Genomic DNA, 19,987 nt, shown 5'->3' on the forward strand with positions numbered 1-19,987 from the left:
TTTGTCACAAATCACCCCTGACACTCATCTCCACCCAGTCCACCCTGCCTGCACTCTCTTCTGCACTTCTCTTCTTCACTGTCCGTTGCTTTGGATTTTTGACTCAGTGTAGTTAAACTCATCCACCTTCACTACCTCTGCTCCTTGCAGCTTCACTATTATTAATTAAAATCGTTCATAAATATTATGTCAGTGGAAATCAACAGCCCTCTCAAGGGTAAGACGAAAGAGAACAGACAAAGAAGATCATCGAGAGACAAGGACAAAACACAATGGCAGAGAGAAGAAAAAAGTTAATGCCATGCTGGAGTGGTATGTAAATGCAGCTGTAGCATAAAGCCATAAGAGGAGAAGAAATGCTCATTGCATCTTAGCAAGTCCCCCAGCAATATTGCATCATAATCAAGACATGGTTCGGGGTCACCTGATCTAGTCCTACCTATAAGCTTAAAAGAAAAAAGGAGTTTTAACCCAAGAGTAAAGAGGGTATCTGTCTCCTCAAACTGGGAGCTGAGTCCACAGGGGAGATTGCTAGCTGAAGGTTTTGCCTATTATTCTCCTTTTAGAAACTATATACATCAAAATATCACCAAAAATTAAGCGAAAAAAAAAAAACATCAGTCAAAGGAATCTTCAGAACCAACTGATCCATTAGGTACCTTTATTAAATAAATAATAACAAAAGCTTTGTTTATCTTGCATCTTTAAAACACACAAAGAGACAGCAGTTTAAATGTGAAATCAGGACGTACGATGCTAAACATGTAAGATAAGGTTATAATAGAAGGATGAGACGCGTGCACGCGCACATTATTACATTACTAAGCAGGATGACACTAATTAAAAGGATGTGCCCGAGGGCCGCGTGTGGTAAAAAGTGTTGGGGAGCGATAAAGGAGAGGCTTTTGTAACTAACATAGCAACAGTGCTGCATGACCACCGGTGCTCCGTGTCCGTGACAGCTGGGTCCATTTGAACTGACAGCCCGGCTTCGGCTCTCCATTGGTGGAAGAAGTCATCCATCCCGGGAACGGGCCCGCCCCTTGTCCCCGACGCGGCACAGGAAAAAAGCCTTTGAAGTCGCGAGGGCGGTGCCGAGCAAATTATGCCATGTGGTGCTCGAGAGCGGGGTTTTCATTGGACGGCGGTGAAATGGTCGCCGCCCATTTTTGTAGGATACCCTCTCTGATTGGCTCAATCGGCCACCCCAGATTCGCCGTGCGCGCGTTCACGGTTTTCCTATTCTCCCTCGCGAGTTACGTCAGCAGCGTGAACGTCTTTCCGTGACGCCGGAGCAATCCCTCGAACAATTTGCGGAAACGGCGTACCTACCATGCGCAGCGACAAAGACTGCGAGCCTGAAACCTATGGGGAAGGAATAAAAAAAGAAATTTCGTATCGTCGCACTCTGTGCTTAAAGACCAGTATTTTCTGAGGAGCTCGCCGGCCTGGGGTCTCGGTAAAGACACCGAAATTTAACCGAGGCAAGGCTGGATTTAGAGTCGGCGTACGGCTAGTGAATTCGCTGAAGAAGACTGTAGCAGCTGGCAGATTTTCCGTTGGACCGTCTGTAGGCTAGGGTAGCGAGGGAGCCGCCATGGCAGTCGGATCATTGAGCCTCCACATCGGGATATGAAGTGGAACTGCATGTGTCCCGAATCGTTAAGAAAACGCCGCATTTGTCACCGATCCGCACCGGATCAGCATCTGAACTAACCCTTCTTCATCTCCGTGAAATCGATTCCGCACCCCGAAAGAAATTACCGCTGGTTTTTAACCGTGGGGCGAGGGAGGGAGAGGCCAGATTCATGACTATTTTAGTCGGATACGTGTCTTCAAAGGCCCGCTGAAAGAAATCCTGGAGCACAAGGAGGAAACGATGCTCTGATAGACCGTCGGTGGAAAAGAAAAGGGTCATTTAGTGGCGATACGAAGTAGTGTGAAGGATTCCTGGGATAAGGGGATCTCTTTCTAGCTGACCTCCCCGTGAATTACAGTGATATTAATTTACTGTCATCCCCCCCTCCTTTTTGGAATTTTTTTTTTATTATTTTTTATTTTTGATGAGAAGGTTCGGCGAATCGATCAGCTCCGCCGTTTAAGCAAGTCACAGTCGAGAGAATCAAGGGGATCGTCGGATCATGTCGGGTCGGCCCAGGACCACATCTTTCGCCGAGAGCTGCAAGCCAGTGCCGCAGCCTTCAGCTTTCGGCAGCATGAAAGTCAGCAGTAAGTACACCCGTGTAATTCTAGAGTGGCAGACTTTTCCTGCACGCACCAGGCCCACCGTGGGCTGCATATGCTCGCTTAAGTGTCCTCTCACTAACTAGACTGGAAATGTGTCAAGTTAGCATACGGTTAGCTCCGGGAAGCTTATCTCTGTCATATATGTGTGTCACAGAGCGAGACAGTGGATGGTGCTGAGCGGCACACACTGCTGCTCGCCCCGATGTTGGCACACAGCGTTACGCGCTCTGTCGCGCCGCCCCGGGGCCGGTCAGCCGGAGCAGGGTTAGCAGGCCGCGCCGGGAAGGGCCGGGCCAGGCCATAGGAAGGTAGTGTTGGCACAGGCCCAGGTCAAAACCAAGCCTCCTTCTTCCACCGCAGATCCGGCCTGATTATTGTCCATTTGAATGTAGATTAGATCGCGTAGAGATATTGCCACACAGCACCAATCACATGCGTAATGAAGTTAAAGCGATAGGTCCGGTCTATTACGCAACTGTCAGAACGGAAGGTGCGCCCGTAGTTGAGTCGGGCAAAACTGACGCGATCCTACGGGGGGTGGTTTATTAGCCCTGTTTCCACTACTTCCACGGGCCGTGTCGCGACGACCGGAGGGAGTGTGACATCGAGTATCCTGTTCATGAAGCCACGGTGGCACGGTGCCGGAGACCGCTTATAGACTGGCTGCAGAGAGGAAGCCATGCGACTGACTAGGCCTGTCAGCTGAGCAAGTGGCGGGGTGGGGGGCTGGCAAAGTGGGTGCTAGACGCCTCTCTTTCGTCTAGTCTATCCATCACCACGACGATCTCAAGGCAAGGCGCACTCGCTCCCATGCTGAATATACTACTGCTGTGTTGGTTATATTTAATGGCCCAGTTAGAGCTCAGTCAGTTTAAATAACATCAAATTAACACTTTACATATCTAAAAGTCTTTTCATTGAAATTAATTTATAAGTATAGCATCTTTATTATTAATGAGTATCGACTGTCATAGATGGACACTTGCACAGTTCCTAGTTACACCCCTGTCTTATCTGACACACAGATGGGTGGGGTGGAGTGGAGTGGGGTGTGAGGGCACGTACCTGTTAAGGAATGCTGATGGAGCCTTAAGGCTGTGATGTGAGCATGATGTATCTCAGGCGGGTGAGGCCTGAGCTCAGGCTCATGTCTGGGCCTTGGTGCTGGAAACCGATTAGTGCACTGTGACACACACACACACACACACTCTCCAAACCCAAGCCTAATTCTTGTCTCGCCCCAGGTGCATGTATGGGTCAGGTCTGCTAAATGTGAGAATTAATTTTTTCAGACAAAAGTTTTGGATCCTCAACTTGATTTCTTTTTCTCTCATAGAGACTCATCTGGTGACTCAGTACTTTTTTTATCAACTAAAATAATAAGCTGAACCTCTAGTTGCTCAATTAAATAGGTGTTTGATAATCTGATGTCTAACAGCAGGTGGTGTTCATCTCCATGGAGGAAAGTAGAGTGGCTGATTGCTCAGATGTCCCCTGTTGTAAAATTTTTCAGTATTTTGTCTAGTGTCAGTTATATCGTTATCGCAAATTTTCAGATGTATAACGTGATAAATATTTTTGGTCATATCGCCCTGCTCTAGTTCCCAATCTTTAACGATCAAGGATGATAGCAAATCTAAATCACTGAGTTTTATTTTTTCTTGTAACAAGCAGCTACATATAATTTAACTTTCTTTTTAGTTATTGTTTTAATCTAAGGTAGGCTCTGTCACACAGAGGTATGTGGTACGCAGTTTCAGTTGTATAAAAACTGTACTTTGGACTGTGTCACTTAACTGGAATCTACCTAGACTTGTTTTTTCATCCGGTCCAGGATGTCATCCACTATTATCCTTTCCTCCACCATCCTATAACACACACACACTTGGATAGATATATGCACTCAAATGTGTGTGTAATAACTTGGCTGATGGTCCTAAACAGCTGTAGCCACTGCGTATGATCCTGGAGAGAATGCTCTTACCCCTCCTACACAGGCAGACGGAAACACACATGCATATACATACATACAGTACATTCACACACCCACTCGAGCACCCTCAGGTTTTGTTTTTTGGGGGGTGAGGCAGCTGGCCAGGAACAATGAGCAGCTTGTTTAGCATCTCAAAGCAGCAGCTCTCTCTTCTTCTTTTCTCCTTTTTCCTGTCTGTCCCCCTCTCACGTTTTACAAGTGATGACGAGAACAAAATGAACTAATTATACTCTTTGATTCCAAACGAAACAGCAGGGCTTACAGACGAGACGAGGACCACCGGAATCGCTCAGGGTTTAGAAGAAAGATGAGATCTATTTTTTTTTTTTTTTTTTTTTTTGTGAGTGAGAGAAAGAGAGAGCGAGAAAGCTAAATAAGATGAGTGTAGTAGTGCAGCAATGGCTCTGCAGGCTGCACGCTACCCTGACATCTACAATCCATGCACCAATATTATGTCTCCATCTCAGTGGTTCTTGGCCAAGTTTGCTTTGCATTAGCTGTAACACTCGTTCCAGTAATGCAGTAAATTATCGTGTCAGCTTTACAACGGGGGGGATTCTGCAAAATTGTTTGTACCTGTGTCTGCATTACAGGAGCTGAGGACTGCGAAGCAGCAGATGCGCGTCTGTCATGAAAGACACGTGAATGCAGCATCAGTGGGGAAAAAAATAAAGAGAAATCTATTAATATTAATAAAAAAATGAAGCATAGCAAGGGAAAAATGACAGTGAAATATATACGGTATATACCGGAACTGAGCCAGAATGCCAAAATTTTGGATCTTAATTGCTTTCAACTTGCTTCTAGGCAGCCACTACACTTTAAAGCAATGTAGACTGAAAAAGAGGAGGCTGGAGAGGTGTAGAAGAAAATGCAAGAGCTGTCACTGCCACTTCCTGTTACCTGTGTGAATGCAAACAAAAAAAGGTATTGAAAAGTAGTAGCGACTCCTTAGAACTGTTTGATCCAATGCGTGGATGCTTCTGCTTGCCAGGTTCAGGCATGACGAGGCCTAAATGTTCTCCTGACTCGGCAGCGTAAAATATGGCACACATATCTTGAGCTAGGTTTAAAATCTAAGCTTAGTGATAAGCCCGTCAGGTTTTAGTTACCCTAAAGGTTATAAAAATATCTCTGCGTGCACTCTTCAGGGCTTGCACCTATGTTTAGTTGGGTGTTGATGCTTGGACCTAAGGTTTCCCAGCAGAACACTGCCTTGTAACGAGTCGTCCACAAATCCCCTGTCAGTAGTTCCCTTGCGTAGCTGATTGGTGTGTGAGCAAGTTATTGTGTGCAATTCTTTGCCAAAATTCAGAAAGCGATGGACACATGGGCTGTTTGGCAGGCTTTGCATTCTTTGACATTCACTTGTAGTGATGCAACATGAATGGTGTGAAAATTATTATTCGCACTGCAATAAATACATGACTAATTTTATGACTGCAGCTTGATTACTGCTGCATATTTATACCCCTGTAGTACTTGGAAAGAGTGTGGCTGATCATGCTGTGGGAGTCGAGTGTAAAACTACAAAGAAAATTTCTTTGTTTAGACTTCCGTGTCAGACAAAATACTAATGCATTAACTTTAGAAGGGGTAAAACTGCTATTGCATTAATAAAAAGAAGCATCTTGTCCAGAACTTGGACCATGGAATAGTGAGCGTGGAGGATTTGTCTTTAGAATTATGCCATGTTATTCTGTTCATCATCAGTGCCAAGGCACTGCTGTATATTAATAGCTAATAACTTATTGAATTATCGTGTACATGCCGCAATGTGAGTGTGGTTATTTTGTGGCTAATCTTCTGTTTTGAGGAGGGACTGACAGATAATTTCAGTGGCAATACAATCTTCTTTTTTAGGGGTAAAATTCTGTTGGGCTGTGATTAAAAGAGAGTTTAATGAAACAATAAAGATGTGATTAATATTTGCCAGCCACAGGAAGACTTGAGAGTCAGAACTCAAAGTTCCTTTACTGACTGTGACTGTGGGGAGACGTCCACACAGGGAGCAATTTGTTGTCACGAGGCGTTTAGAGGCCGTAGAAAGTCAGTGACACTCAACATGACTACGGGCAAAAAAGATCCCACTGGTGACGCGTTGAAGCGACTGCCAGTGAGAGGACAGGATACCGGTGGTTGACATGACCTGGTAGGAAATGCCTTAAAGGGTAACCTCGGCAACTGGAACCTAGAATATCTTCTGTCGACCAACTGTCAGCATCAGACCAGTGATCGCTTCCCTGTGCGGATGCAACCTAACCTGAAAGGGCTACCCTGTCAATCAACACGTCCTTCCCTCTCATTGGTAGCTGCTTCATTTTCTCACCTCGGGTAGATGAAAATTTAACTCAGGATCCGCCCACCTTGCATTGCCAGCAGTTATTTTGCTCCACATCACCTGAAGTTGCTGAATATTGTTGACTATTTATGGTCTCTTGTTGCCAAGATGCTGCTGGTTGCTTCCTTTGTGGATGCCCCTTAAAAGTACTTCATTGCCCTCCACCAGAGAAAAATAAATGACAAAAAGACAGAATAAAAGTGTTGCTTTTAGGCAACACTTTACAAACTTAATCATGTTACTTATCCCATAATAAGCTTCAAATAACTGCAAGTCCTTATTTATTATTCATGTCAGGAAAATTAAGATGATCCACAAGGCTGTTAGTTAAAAAGTTGTTTTTTCCCCCCTTGATTTGATTAAGATGAACACAGATGAATTTATGACATTTGCTCAGGTAGTTTTTCAGCAGCTTTGATAGAAATACAGGGTTACACGTTTTTAACAGCAGCAGCCGCACACGTGTCCTGTGACTGCTCAGCAGCAGTGTTGTTGTGCGCACGCGTTAGCCATATTCAGCCGTGGCCTGAACTAGTCTGCTGACCTGAATCGAATATTGATGCCGCTGGCTAAACGTCGCATTGCAACAACCGTCTCTGCTCTGTCACTTTGTAGATATGTAATACAGCATACGTACATGGAGTGATGCACTGCGATTTATGTATTAACTAGTGTACTTGTTGCAAGCTGACTGATAAGTTAACAATTCCCGCGCATGCTTGAAGATGTTTGTTGTTGCACTGATTTCTCTGTTATTGGTGCAAAATTCATGTTTGGTTATATTTAAAGAACTCTTTACATGTAATAGAAGTTTTTACCAGATGCTTTTGCTTGTTGGGGATAGTTTATTATAGGGATGGACAGATTATTGGTTAAACCAATATTGGCCTTTTTTTACTGTAGAAATATTGGTAGAAATGATTGTTTATCAATGCCTGGATCCATTTTTTTGTCTCCCCAATGTTTTTTAGTTTTCTAAAAGTTAAATGACAAAGTGATTAAGAACTAAACTGCAGTTAAAGCTTTTAGGATTTTTTTTTAAAATTTATTGTAGTAAAGATTTGCTTGTTTTCCTGGTTTATTGTTTACTTATTAGAATAAATAGGTGCCCTTTGCTTTATAGGAAGTTACATTTCTTTTCACATGTGAACTGAAGGTAATTCCTAATTGTGTGCAATTGTAATAGTTTCTCTAGTCTGTGTGAAAAGTCCTGCTTCATGCGCGTCCAGTTAGTCACTCAAATGACATTTGATCGCTTGGTCATTCCTTCCTTACGGCAGTGTGGGTTCCCAGTATGTGTTTGTGAGCAGGCACAGACTTTTCTCACGGTTTGAGGAAGTGCAGAGGCGTCATAGAAATGGCCCTGTTGGAATATATGTAGGCAGAGTCGTATTCCTCTCTCTGTCCACAGTCCTGGAAAGTCTATTTCTGTTGGTACAGAATCCATCTTTAGTTTCCCTTTCTAGACTTGGTCCTGGAGAGAGAAGCTGTCTCTTTTTTCTTTTTTGGTTTCTCAGACCCCTCCACTGTTTTCTCCCATTCCTTCACTATTCTTTGATTGTAATTGCATCTTTGGTAATGGAGCCTCTCGCTGGCCACACAGCAGCAGAATAAGGCTTGCAAACGCACATTAATAATTTTATGTCTGGATTGAGCCCGTGTGTGCGCCGGCGTCTGTGGGGGGACTATTTGCATTGAAATCAATGGTGGTGTTGGAAAATAAACTCAGCAAACCAGTGAAAGTAAGAAATAGGACTGGTTAACCTCCACACCCTCGGTTATAGTTTGAGGTCAAATGTTGATTTGTGGATTAGCAGTGCGGGGTTAATCAGCCCGAGGAAATTGTTGATTCAAAACACACATGCAAACAACCCATGACCTGGTACTTTACTAGAAATCAGCATGACATGCACACCCACTCAATATGGGTGGACGCAGCGGCCTTCCAGAGTCCATCCAACCAGTTGTGTTTGCTGCCTACCGCTGTGAGAAATTCAAAGAAGAATGCATTTGATATTTTTGACTTGTTTAGGCTCCTCCTCTGAAGTCTGGGTTAAGTTCAGACCTGCCCAGTCATCCTTTTTACTGCCAGCTAATGTAGAGTTTCCTCAATTTTACAGCTCTTTCCACTTGTGCTTTTTTTTTGTCTGTCTGAGGCTAAAGCTGATAGGCATGACAGTAACACGGTTCAAATGTTCATCAGTAATACACGGTCCTTGCCTGCGTTGTATGACTTGTGAATCGAGGACCAATTTGACGCTTTGATGACCAAAGACAGCCTGCAGCAGAATTCAGAAACGGTGTCAGAGAACGAGTTCTCACAGTGTGACCCACATTTAAAAGCCAGTCCATCACACATGAATCAATACACCAGTCAACTGTCGTTCTGAATAAAGTTCAGTTTGAAGATTTTTTTTTTTAAATTCTTTTATTTTTTAAATGCTTGGAAGCACTGCTGCAGTGGTCACACAGTGGTCTGGTTTTCTGTGAACTATCTTTGGATTTTCAGACAGGGAGCTCTGAGACTCACCTGAAACTCTCAGGATCATGAGCATTTTTACTCTTCTTTCGTGTATTTCAGACAAAATGATTCGGAAAGAATATAATAAATGGGAAAATCAATGTTTTGATCTAATGTACTCTGATCTGAACGCTTGTGTGTTGCTTGTGTCTTTGTCTGTATCTGCAGGGGACAAAGATGGCAGCAAGGTAACGACAGTTGTGGCCACCCCAGGCCAAGGCCCCGACCGGCCACAGGAAGTCAGCTACACGGACACCAAGGTCATCGGCAATGGCTCTTTTGGCGTCGTCTACCAAGCTAAACTCTGCGACTCTGGAGAGCTGGTGGCCATCAAGAAGGTCCTGCAAGACAAGAGGTTTAAGGTAAAACTTGTTCTGACTGAGAACAGCTGCAGGCGTAATTGATGAGTGTGCATATAAACACAAACTCAATGTTTACCCTCCAAATCACCCTTTTTTCCCTTTTCTTTCTTTCTTTTTTCTTTTTTTTAAAACAAAAAATCCATGCTATCAGAGTCGAGATGTGTGGCATTAATGAATGTTACGGGGTAACCGTGAAAGAGACATGAATGGAGAGATCTTTCACACGAACGGGGAGATCAGAGAAGCTGTGAAACAAAAGAAGAGCAGGAAAGTTTGTCATTCAACACATTCCTACTTTAAAGCGTGTCTTTTCTTCTTCTTGCAGAGAATGTGCGTGTTTGTGTAGTAGTGGAGCGGAGGTCTTTTCTCACACCGACAAACTCAAACACATAAATACTCCGTCATCCGTCAGCTTGCAAATGTCATGTTTCTTTCCAAGTAGAGCTCTGCTGGAAATCTCCTCCTGTGCTTTGAATAGATTTGACTGATGGCTTGTTGTTCCTTCATTTGGGCAACATTGTCTTAGCTCCACTGGTTCATGGCCTCCGCTGAGTGTATATGGGTGGAAATAAGTGTCCCGAGGATCATGTGGATAGGATGTTTACATGAAAGACACAAACTTGATAATAAGATGTATATAAGCAACATTAGCTGGGATTATTTTTGAGTGCTTAGGATAGCATATTTGGGTCTCTCTGACTGGTTAAGGGCTTGTCCTTGTTTCAGAAATCAGGATATGATGATTATGTGGCAAAGACAAAATGGGATGCTTCAAAAACTCATGTTCATATAAACAAACTCATTGTCCCTGCCACTAGACCTCAGAAAGCAACGCTTGCAGAAGAGCTGTTTAGAGTTTCATCAAGTTTAAAGGCTTTAAAAAATGAGCTTCCACAGTATTTTAAGTGTGTGATCAGGCTGGGGTTAAACTGGGTAACAGCTCAAAGTGTTAATCTTGCAGTTGGTTATTTTATACATATGTATAATGTTTGTTAAATGGTTTAAATTCAAACCAGCGCTTCTTAACCTATTTCTGGGATGCTTCACTTCAAAAGCAGCCATAAACTCTAACACTGGGATCAAAGTTTTATTTATTAAAATATACATTACCAGGATACCATCAGTCAACTCGTGTTTGTTTCACTTTCACCAGAAAAATTATATCTGTTAACTTAGCTGGACTCCACATTTTTACCCAGGTCACCTACACTGGTTCTCTTCCTCACCACTGAAGCCAGTGCAGTCTAATTAGGGATGTTATTGGATTTAGTGATACCAATACTATTATTGAGTCTGCTTAAAGGGCTTATTCTTTATCGATTCTCTTATTGATTGTTGATCAATTTTCTGAAAAAAGGAGGCCCATTCTTGTTTTCAGCAGCCAGTATAGCAACAAAATATAAAAATAGCTTATGTTATTAAGTTATTAAGCTTGCAGGTGTGTGATTATGGTGTACTGGACAGTTTAGTAGTGGTTCTTAACTGGAACTTGGTTCTTGAAATATAAATCTATAGTAGTCACATGTTTCAGTTTCTTTAGGCTCCAGTCACACAGGATAGAAATCGGTCGGCAACCAAATGCAAACTTCAATTCAATTCCATTTTATTTATATAGCGCCAAATCACAACAACAGTGGCCTCAAGGCGCTTTATTTTGTAAGGTATACCCTACAATAATACATACAGAGAAAAACGCAACAATTATATGACCCCCTATGAGCAAGCACTTTGACAGTGGCAGTGGGAAGGAAAAACTCTTTTAACAGGAAGAAACCGCCAGCAGAACCAGGCTCAGGGAGGGGTGGGGCCATCTACCGTGATCGGTTGGGGTAAGAGAAGGAAAACAGGATAAAAGACATGCTGTGGAAGAAAGCCAGAGATTAATAACAAGTATGATTCAGTGCAGAGAGGTCTATTAACACATAGTGAGTGAGAAAGGTGACTGAAGAAGAACTACTCAATGCATCTTGGGAATCCCCCAGCAGTCTACACCTATTGCAGCATAACTAAAGGAAGAATCAAGGTCACCTGGTCCAGCCCTAACTATATGCTTTAGCAAAAAGGAAAGTTTTAAGCCTAATCTTAAAAGTAGAGATAGTGTCTGTCTCCCGAATCCAAATTGGAAGCTGGTTCCACAGAAGAGGGGCCTGAAAACTGAAGGCTCTGCCTCCCATTCTACTTTTAAATACAGTGCGAGAGCAAAGTGCTCTAATAGGGTGATATGGTACTATAAGGTCATTAAAATAAGATGGGGCCTAATTATTTAAGACCTTGTATGTGAGGAGCAGGGTTTTGAATTCAATTCTGGATTTAGCAGGGAGCCAGTGAAGGGAAGCCAATATGGGAGAAATATGCTCTCTCTTTCTAGCCTTTTTTTGATTAACTGAAACCACTGTAAGCTACGGGAAATGCTGGTGAGTGGTTGCTACCTCCTTGGAATTCTCTTGGTTACAATAAGACAGCTTGTAGTTTGCAAGGGAGACGCAAACGTGTCCACAAACAGTGCCGCTGTGCACAGACTGGTGGTGAAACAGTGAAAAGTACAATACAAATGGAAACAAATATGCTTAGCCTTGAAAGTAGAAGCTACACCTTTATGAAACATGTCAGCAGTAAAGCTTAATTTAGGCTTCTGCAGGAAATTTACGTCTTAACTTACATAGTAACTCCTTTTATCTCCACACTGCAACCTTTCACACCACTCGAGTGGTTGTGGTCGTCGACCCAACGTGTAGTTACGTTTCTCAGGAGGTGCCTGTCTGGCGTAGAGTTAAAATAGGATTCCGGTTATTGCGTACGTTACAATGTAGATCTGACGCAGGAGTATAATTTACACGTTAGGCTTAAACTTGAACTTTGTGTTTGTGTCAATGCAAACTAAGGGTGACCATGGCTGCCTGCTAGCCACGCAAGGAGGATTTTTTTGGTTTTGTTTTTTGGTGCAGCGCTGTCTTCGCAATCGACAACCCCTAGCGACAGCCAGCAACCTCCAACAACTTGTCAGCCAGGCAGGGAATACACATTTTTCCCGGCAACTGAAGGTTACCAGGGGCTCACCAGCCGACCTCTAGAGTTGCTGCCATTCCAACCACAACTGAAAGTCACACCTTAAAACAAAACGAGTGCACTATTGTCGTGTGAGACTATATATTTGTCATACACACAGACACTCAATACAGTAACAACTACCAGCTGAGTTGGGGTTGGTTTGACTGGGCTATTCCAGCCTAAGCACAGCAATTACTTTGCAGCTCTGAATGGACTCAGACACTTAATTTCTAACCTCACAGGCAAAAATAAGAAGTTTTTGCGATGATTAAAGGAGATACATTTCAACTGTAAAATTACTGGAAAAAACAATTTATACCTCACATCTCTGACCTTGTGATGCTGTAAAGTTTGTGTACGTTCTACCCATAAGCTTTTATTTCACTGTGTGACAAGAGATGCTTTAATTGTAGACATTTGACTAGAGGAAAGGGGGGAAAAAAGCACAGACGTTACTAAAAATAGCAGGGGCTATGTCGTCAGACTATGGTTCCAGTAAACAATGGCTGCAAACCAGGAGAAGCAGTTCACATTTACATGCATTTAAAGTAAAACTGAAAATACAAAATGAAATCTGGCATGAAGAAAAGAGGAAAAAAACGAACTAAAACTGTATTGACAATGATAAATGGGTAGGTTATGTGTCATACTACATACATGCCCCTGTTATAAATAAATAAATGAGTAGTATGTCTAATGGGAATTAAGTCTGTTAATATTTGATTTAAGCTTGGAAGGCAGAGCTATTCCCTTCTCGCTCATCATTTTATGTCCGTTATTCCCAGGAGGAGAACACTCACTGTTGTCTTGTAGACTCCCATCCCGCTGCTCTTTTTCTTTTTACCCATAACTGTGAGAACTGCTCACAAAGTTCAGTCAAATCTATTTGCCTGTAGCGTTTTCACCCAACTGGTTCAGCTAAATGCTTGAGCAACTCAAAACCCTGGGTTTAACCTGTTGGAGATTCAGCACAGTTTTTCTTTTCCTCAGGATGTGCTAGTCCTTTGCTCTGTGAAGCCAGACAAGATGAATGATGTCACTTAATGGTGTAGGGGGTCGGACATCTGCCACCAAATTCGCGGTGCTCGTTGCGGACGCTCACACTGTCTTTTTGTGGCTCTGCGTGCCGGCCCCGGTGAAGTCACATCCTGCTCTTCCTGTTAGCCTGTGGTTAGCATGACGTGCTAGCAGGCCGCCTCCTCTTTTAAACAGCTCAGTGAAGCTCACGCTGGTTTGATTGTTCAGTTTCCTCTTTAGAGAAGACCCTCTGCCTCAGCTGGCTGTCGCTCTTTCCGCCTCGTCTTTCTCGCTGCTTCATCTGCACGTCCTCCTCATGAACAGCTTGTTAGGAAAAATGAAGCAAATGAGGGCTAAGACTCTTCACATGACTGTCAAGCATGCAGCGCACACACACACACACACACACACACACACACACACACACACACACACCTGCGTTCTATTTTCTTCTCCCCCACTTCAAAAGCCTTTTGTCCACACTTCTGCTTTTTTCCTGTCTGATTTAGTGCTCATCTGTGAAGTGAGCGTGGGTTGAGTAAACCATGCCAGTCAACATGTGTGAATGTTTTATTTTCTCTCACTGGCACACACACACACACACACACACACACACACACACACACCACACACACACACCACACAAACAACACACCACACACACACACACACACACACACACACACACACACACACACACACACACAATTCAAGTCAAACAGGGTAATCATGTGAATAGGCTTCTGGTTTAACTGTGAGGCTGCTTTGGTGGGCTCACAGTGTTCTTGTTGTCCATTATGGGATGGGTCCTTCTCCCATCCCAACTGAGGGATCACATATCAGCCTATCGGAAAATGGATGCTCGCATTAGACCTCGCTGTCACACAGACCGAGAGCACGCCTGATGGCAGATACTTGTAAATATTATTAACGAATAAAGAAAAATAACAAATCCTGTAAATACTCTGTAGCTGAAACCTGATCAATTTAACCCCGTAGGTTTTTTTTTTAATTCATAAGTGTCTGTTTGACAGTTTTGAGTAATACACTTAGAGAAACCCCTTTGTTCTTTTATTTTGGATGATTTACAGTTTGAGTGGGCTTGAGAGGGACCGCAGGTCTATTTTAATTGCATTTAACTTATACATAAACAACATTTCTTCTCATTATTTATATTTAAACCACATCAGATTGATCATTTTTTTCATTTGTTTGATTGTACAAGTACATTACAGTATTTATAATCAACTTATGTTCTCCCACAATGACAGCTCCGTATAATTCCCAAACACAATCCAAAATCTACATTGGTGCTGTAGGAAGCCATTTAAAACGACAAAACCAAGGAGCTGGTTGACTCATCTGGAAGTATGAGATGGGAATAACTAGAGTAGGACAGGGCTCGTGTTTGCGAAGGTTGTATTGTTCTGTGGCTTTGGCGTTCTTAATCTTTTTGGGATGCGGTTTGGTTTTGGCAGCATCAGCTGCGCGAGGCGCTCAGGTGTAGTCCTTGCAGCCGCCGCAAATCAAGTCATTTTTCTCTCTTTCCTCTCGGTCTCTGCTGTCTGTGGCGCTCACACTCTGGGGGATGATAGGTCAGCAGGATGGACTGCAGTATAACTGGAGCTGGGTTGGGCTTTACTCGACAGCCTTCCCACTCCTCCTCCATATGCTACTGTCTCTCTCTCTGTCTCTCACACAGAGACACACCCTCGGACACTCCAGCACAAAAAAGACGAGGGCGTTGCCTGCGGCCGGTCTTTGACCCCGTGTGCAGTGATGTCACTCGGTGATGTGGGGGGTTGTGTGTGTGTGTGTGTGTGTGTGTGTGTGTTTGTGGTTGTCGTGGCTGCATAAAGGGTAAAAAAGCAGGGGGAAGACTGTGGGGATGATTTGCATCAGCTTAAGTGAATTAGACTGGGGGGTTGTCTGCAGGAGGCTATTGAGCTACCAGATGCTCTGTTGTGCTGCTGTTGTTTAGGTGGAGAGGACCTAACCCTGCTAACATGGGTTTAAAGCCTTATAAAGACAAGGACAGCTGCAAGCATCATCCCGACCCACGTAAGGGACTTTTCATGAGTCACAGCTTCAGACAGACAGTTCAAACCACGCAGTGTTTTGTCAACCACGTTTATCCATATTTCTTTTTACGAAAACCACTGATTTACAGGCAAAACTATGAGCTTAAAATCTTTTGGTTTGAGGAATTGGCATTTTTTTGTGTGCTGTTGCATATAATGAACAAACTTACCCATTCTGCTATTTTACACTGAGCTGCAAAACCAGTTGATGCCAGTCGGGAGGCTTTTAGAGGCTTTTGTAATGATCGTCTTGACTTGGACTTAAGGAGTTAAACAGTTATCAAAGCCACTGTTAAATAATACTATAAATTTTAGTTAATCATTAGATTAGTCAAAGATTAAATCTCTAGCTGCTGTGTTATATACTAAATAGTAGCACTTATGTTAAGCCTCTTTATTACAGAAGAGCAAAGAGAAGAACCTTCAATAAGTAGTTGTGTATTCCTACATAATGTGTTTTTACTCACAATGATACTAGACAATTTGTGGATGGATAAGTTGCTTAAAAGCACAACAGTCTCTTAACTTCGTAGTTTCAATTGCTCACTCTCTGTTTAAAGTCCAAAGCTCACAAAGTAGTTTCTTTTGCCATCACATGTGCATCCAATTTAAACAACACAAAGATGATTTGCGTGCGGTGCTTCTAAGCCAATCCTGAAACCTGTCTTTAGACAAGTTCAGACATGATGTTGAGTGGTTGACACTTGGTCTGGTAGCTTGTTAGTCAGCTGGACAGTCATGCAATTCTGTGCTTCCTTAATAACTTTGTCTGTGAATTAACTCTGTAACCAGTCTGGTTACAGGGGAATTAGACAGGAAGCTGCTGAGTTTCTTTGAGTGGAAATGTACATCTGATTTTTTTTTTTCATTAAAAGCATGCTGCATACTGATCATTGTGGCTATATTTGCCATCTTTATGTCACCAAAGTCACAGCGCTTGGTTTCTGAATGTAATCATATTTTTCCCAGAAGCTGCTAGCCTTCATCAAATACAAAAAGAAAGTAAATGTGGGCTGCAGTTCTTTTGTACATCTACAAGTGGACAGCTTCACTGAAAACCCACATCACAGCTATAGAATATGCTGCTCTAATACGTTTCTAATTGAAAATATTAAAATGTACTCATTCAAATTGCAGGACTTCTAACCAAAAGTCAGAATATTACGTAAGGAGTCTGCTTCACTGCTACACACTGATGGTGCGTTTCTTTTCCACTTTGTCCCTGTACTGAGCTTTCTTCTCTGATCTCTGTGTTAGTTCTCCATATGCTTGTTACCCTCCATTTCTTTCTCGACACCGGGGCCACACAATGTTACACAAGCACTTTAGTCAACACCGAGCACTGTGGAAAAGAGGAGGAAGGAAAATGGAGAATGGGAGCAAATGTGGACTATAATGGAGCTGTTAAAGCTTTTTGTAATGCTTGAATTCCTGCCCAACCTTTGAGAAAATCCATACGCCCAACCTTTTTATGTATGGAAACACTGTATATGAATACAGATGGAGTGGTCTGACATTTTTTTCTCGGCCTCTGGATTGTCTGACTACAGGGCCCAGAGCTTTACTTGAACCCTTCTGAACATCTTTTTTTTTTTTTTTGGACAACTCTTTTTCTGGGGCCATTTTCTGTAGGTGCTGGTGCTTTAAATGGGAATGGATGGCATGCAACCTTTTTTTTTGTTTGCTTTCTTCCCCTCCCTGTGGAAGTGTTTGTCTTGGTAACGCACTGACCTGCCACAGTGATGTTATTGTGAAACCAGTTGACTAACAGAATGCGTTTTCTGTCATAAGACAGTCATAAGCAATATAAGGTTGATGGTTTATGCTAAACGTTTGGCTTGTCCAAACTGCACTCGTTGCTGTTGAACCCACTGAGGCTGACACGTAACGCTTCTGACATCTAGTTGGTTAAAAAAAGCTCAAAAGGAACTCTCCACAGTGTGCTAAAGGTTCAGTGGAAAGCTTTCATGATCTCCTGACCCTCTTTAGACCAACTGTGTTATGAAAGCTGTCTGAAGCATAAACATGAAGTATCTCTCACGCTTTTTCTGTTTTGTTTTCTTCTTTTGTTCAGAATCGTGAGCTGCAGATCATGAGGAAACTGGACCACTGCAACATAGTCCGCCTGCGCTACTTCTTCTATTCCAGTGGAGACAAGGTGAGTCGGCTCGGTGTGCTTCTTCTAATTCTTCATCTGACCGTGGGAGGATGCATATTTAATTCTGCACAAATATACAGGAAAAAATATTAACAACCATCTGTTTAAATTGACTGTTCAGCATAATCTATTTTTTCCATCCTTGGAAAAGTATTGCAGCTTGTGGCTGAGGAAGCGTATTCAAGGACGAGTGAAGTAATGCATAAAGAAGTCCTTGCTTAGATTCCTCTTTTATGGGCCTTTTTAAGGTATCTTGGGGTCTTCTAAACAAAATAAAAGAAGATCTAAAATTCAGTTTATTGACTCTGATTGCAGTAGCATAACACCAGCCTCTTCTACAGAGTATACACTAAATTTGCTCTGTGGACGCTGTACTTTCAGAAGCAGTTGAGCATTTTCTAGCTCAATCAACTTGTTCTGTGTTTAAAGGGACTGGACTCATAGCTTATTTCACTGAGTCCCATTCACAGGTCGTTTTGTTGTATTTTGGAATCTGTTGTTTTCCTGTTTTTTTTTATTTTTTTTATTTTTTAATGTTTTCTCCTGGCCAGCTTAGCTGTAATAAATACAATAGTACATATCTTGCCTGGAAAGTCCCTCTCTGTGCCCTGCTGTCGGTCTTCGCCGAACATCAGAGGTCCCCTGGAGACTACACGGCTGTGCTATGTCATTCAGCTAGCTTACAACGGGCAAAGGTCTGTGTGTCAAATATAGAACCACGTGGACTTGGCTCACATGCTGTCGGGACTATACCCATGACACGGCAGTTAGGAATGCTTTCCTGTTGCTCACCTAGCGACACCAAGGAAAGCTGTTAAGGTTTGAAGGGAGGGGAGTGGACGGTGAGATGGTCAGAGGGCATCGGCTAATTATAGATCCACTCGAGCTCTCCCTTCCGCGCCGTGCAAGCTCCAAGCCTGTCCCAGGCTCTCGTCACACACCCACTGACCTCTGGGAATCACCTCTAATTCTTGGTATACTGACACAACGCCCGAGGCGACATGTTACCCAAATCACCTTACACGCTGCCAACTTTTTTTTTATATTGCACAAGTTTCATGTGACTGTACCATTGCATCCACCTTTACATCACTTTCTTGTATAAGTCCCCCCCACCACCCCTTCTCTTCGCCCTCTCCTCACCATGTCTAATTATGGAGACCGGCACCATGTTTTTGGTATGGGATTTTACCACCCATAGAGCTGCTGAGAGGTAGTGAAGTAGCCAAAAGGCAATGTGAAAGGGATGGAGAGTTTCAGGCATGTTGATGGATTGATGGCAGATGGGTTTAAAATAAGTACGGGAAGAAAAAAGACATAGACAAAGAGATGACATGAGAAGAGGTCAGGTGTGTAGGTGCCACTGGTGTCCTGAAATGAGGGTTCATGTTGGGTGCAGCTGTGAGACAGGCAGGGACTGTTGCTACAGTAGCTGTCAGTGTGTGCACAGGTAGTCTTATATAAGTGCTGGCATGTGGCGTGCCTGATGCACACAGTGTGCTTTTGCTTTTACCCTTTAACCACTTGTATAATGCTGTGTTTAAACAGAAGGCCACCGGTCCAAACAGCGTAGGCAGGGAAGCAAATAGTCGCTTGACTTTTAACTATGAAATCGCTCAGAGGGTGCATGGAACGTACTCTGCTGACATGTAGCTGCCCTGTGCTGCATTTCTTCTTAAAATCACATATATTTACACACTGATTGCTTTCAGTAACATGAAAAAAATTAAGATAACATTCTTGGCAGCAGATTGACACTACAGTTTTTTTTTCTGTTGTAACAGACTTGAAGACAAAGTTCAGTTCATTTTCAGGTTACTGACTGAACAGTGATTAGAAATATGAGAGGCAGAGTTCAAAAACCAGCTAATTAATTGTTCATAGGTGACGAATCTGCATTAACTTGCACTCTCACTTGCAACTTCCACTGGCACATCTAGCACTAGGACCACCTTTGGTCTTCAGAACTACCCTAATTCTCTGTGTCTTAGAATAAATAAGCCACTTGAAACATTCCTCATTGACTTTGGTCCATGTTGACATGCTGTGGTGTTTTAACAATGCTCAGCTGGTACTAAGGGGCCCAAAGTGGGCCAAGAAAACACCCCCCTCATCTTTACACCATCATCAAGCCAAAACCACTGATAGCAAGCAGGATGGATCCACAGAAGAATCCACTGAGACCTCTCAACAGAAAGTGAGGAATCTTAGACCATCCA

At 43.0% G+C, this 19,987-nt stretch overlaps 1 protein-coding gene across 3 annotated transcripts in view; it reads left to right on the forward strand.

Annotated features, from left to right (window-relative positions):
• Positions 1–1,295: 1,295 nt before the first annotated feature.
• The window catches only part of gsk3ba (glycogen synthase kinase 3 beta, genome duplicate a), a 35,762-nt gene continuing 17,070 nt past the window's right edge, over positions 1,296–19,987 (forward strand). For 2 of the 3 annotated variants that reach the window (XM_005944881.3, XM_005944882.3), the window contains exons 1-3: positions 1,297–2,229; positions 9,271–9,464; positions 17,685–17,768. In XM_005944881.3, coding sequence (XP_005944943.1) covers positions 2,142–2,229; positions 9,271–9,464; positions 17,685–17,768 — 366 coding nt within the window. In that variant the 5' untranslated portion in view covers positions 1,297–2,141. Of the gene's footprint in view, positions 2,230–9,270; positions 9,465–17,684; positions 17,769–19,987 lie in introns of all 3 variants that reach the window. The other variant, XM_042227886.1, reaches the window with a different exon arrangement.

The sequence above is a fragment of the Haplochromis burtoni genome, unplaced genomic scaffold (assembly GCF_018398535.1).
Source record: "Haplochromis burtoni strain Fernald_Lab_line unplaced genomic scaffold, NCSU_Asbu1 Contig_289, whole genome shotgun sequence".
NCBI lineage: Eukaryota > Metazoa > Chordata > Actinopteri > Cichliformes > Cichlidae > Haplochromis > Haplochromis burtoni.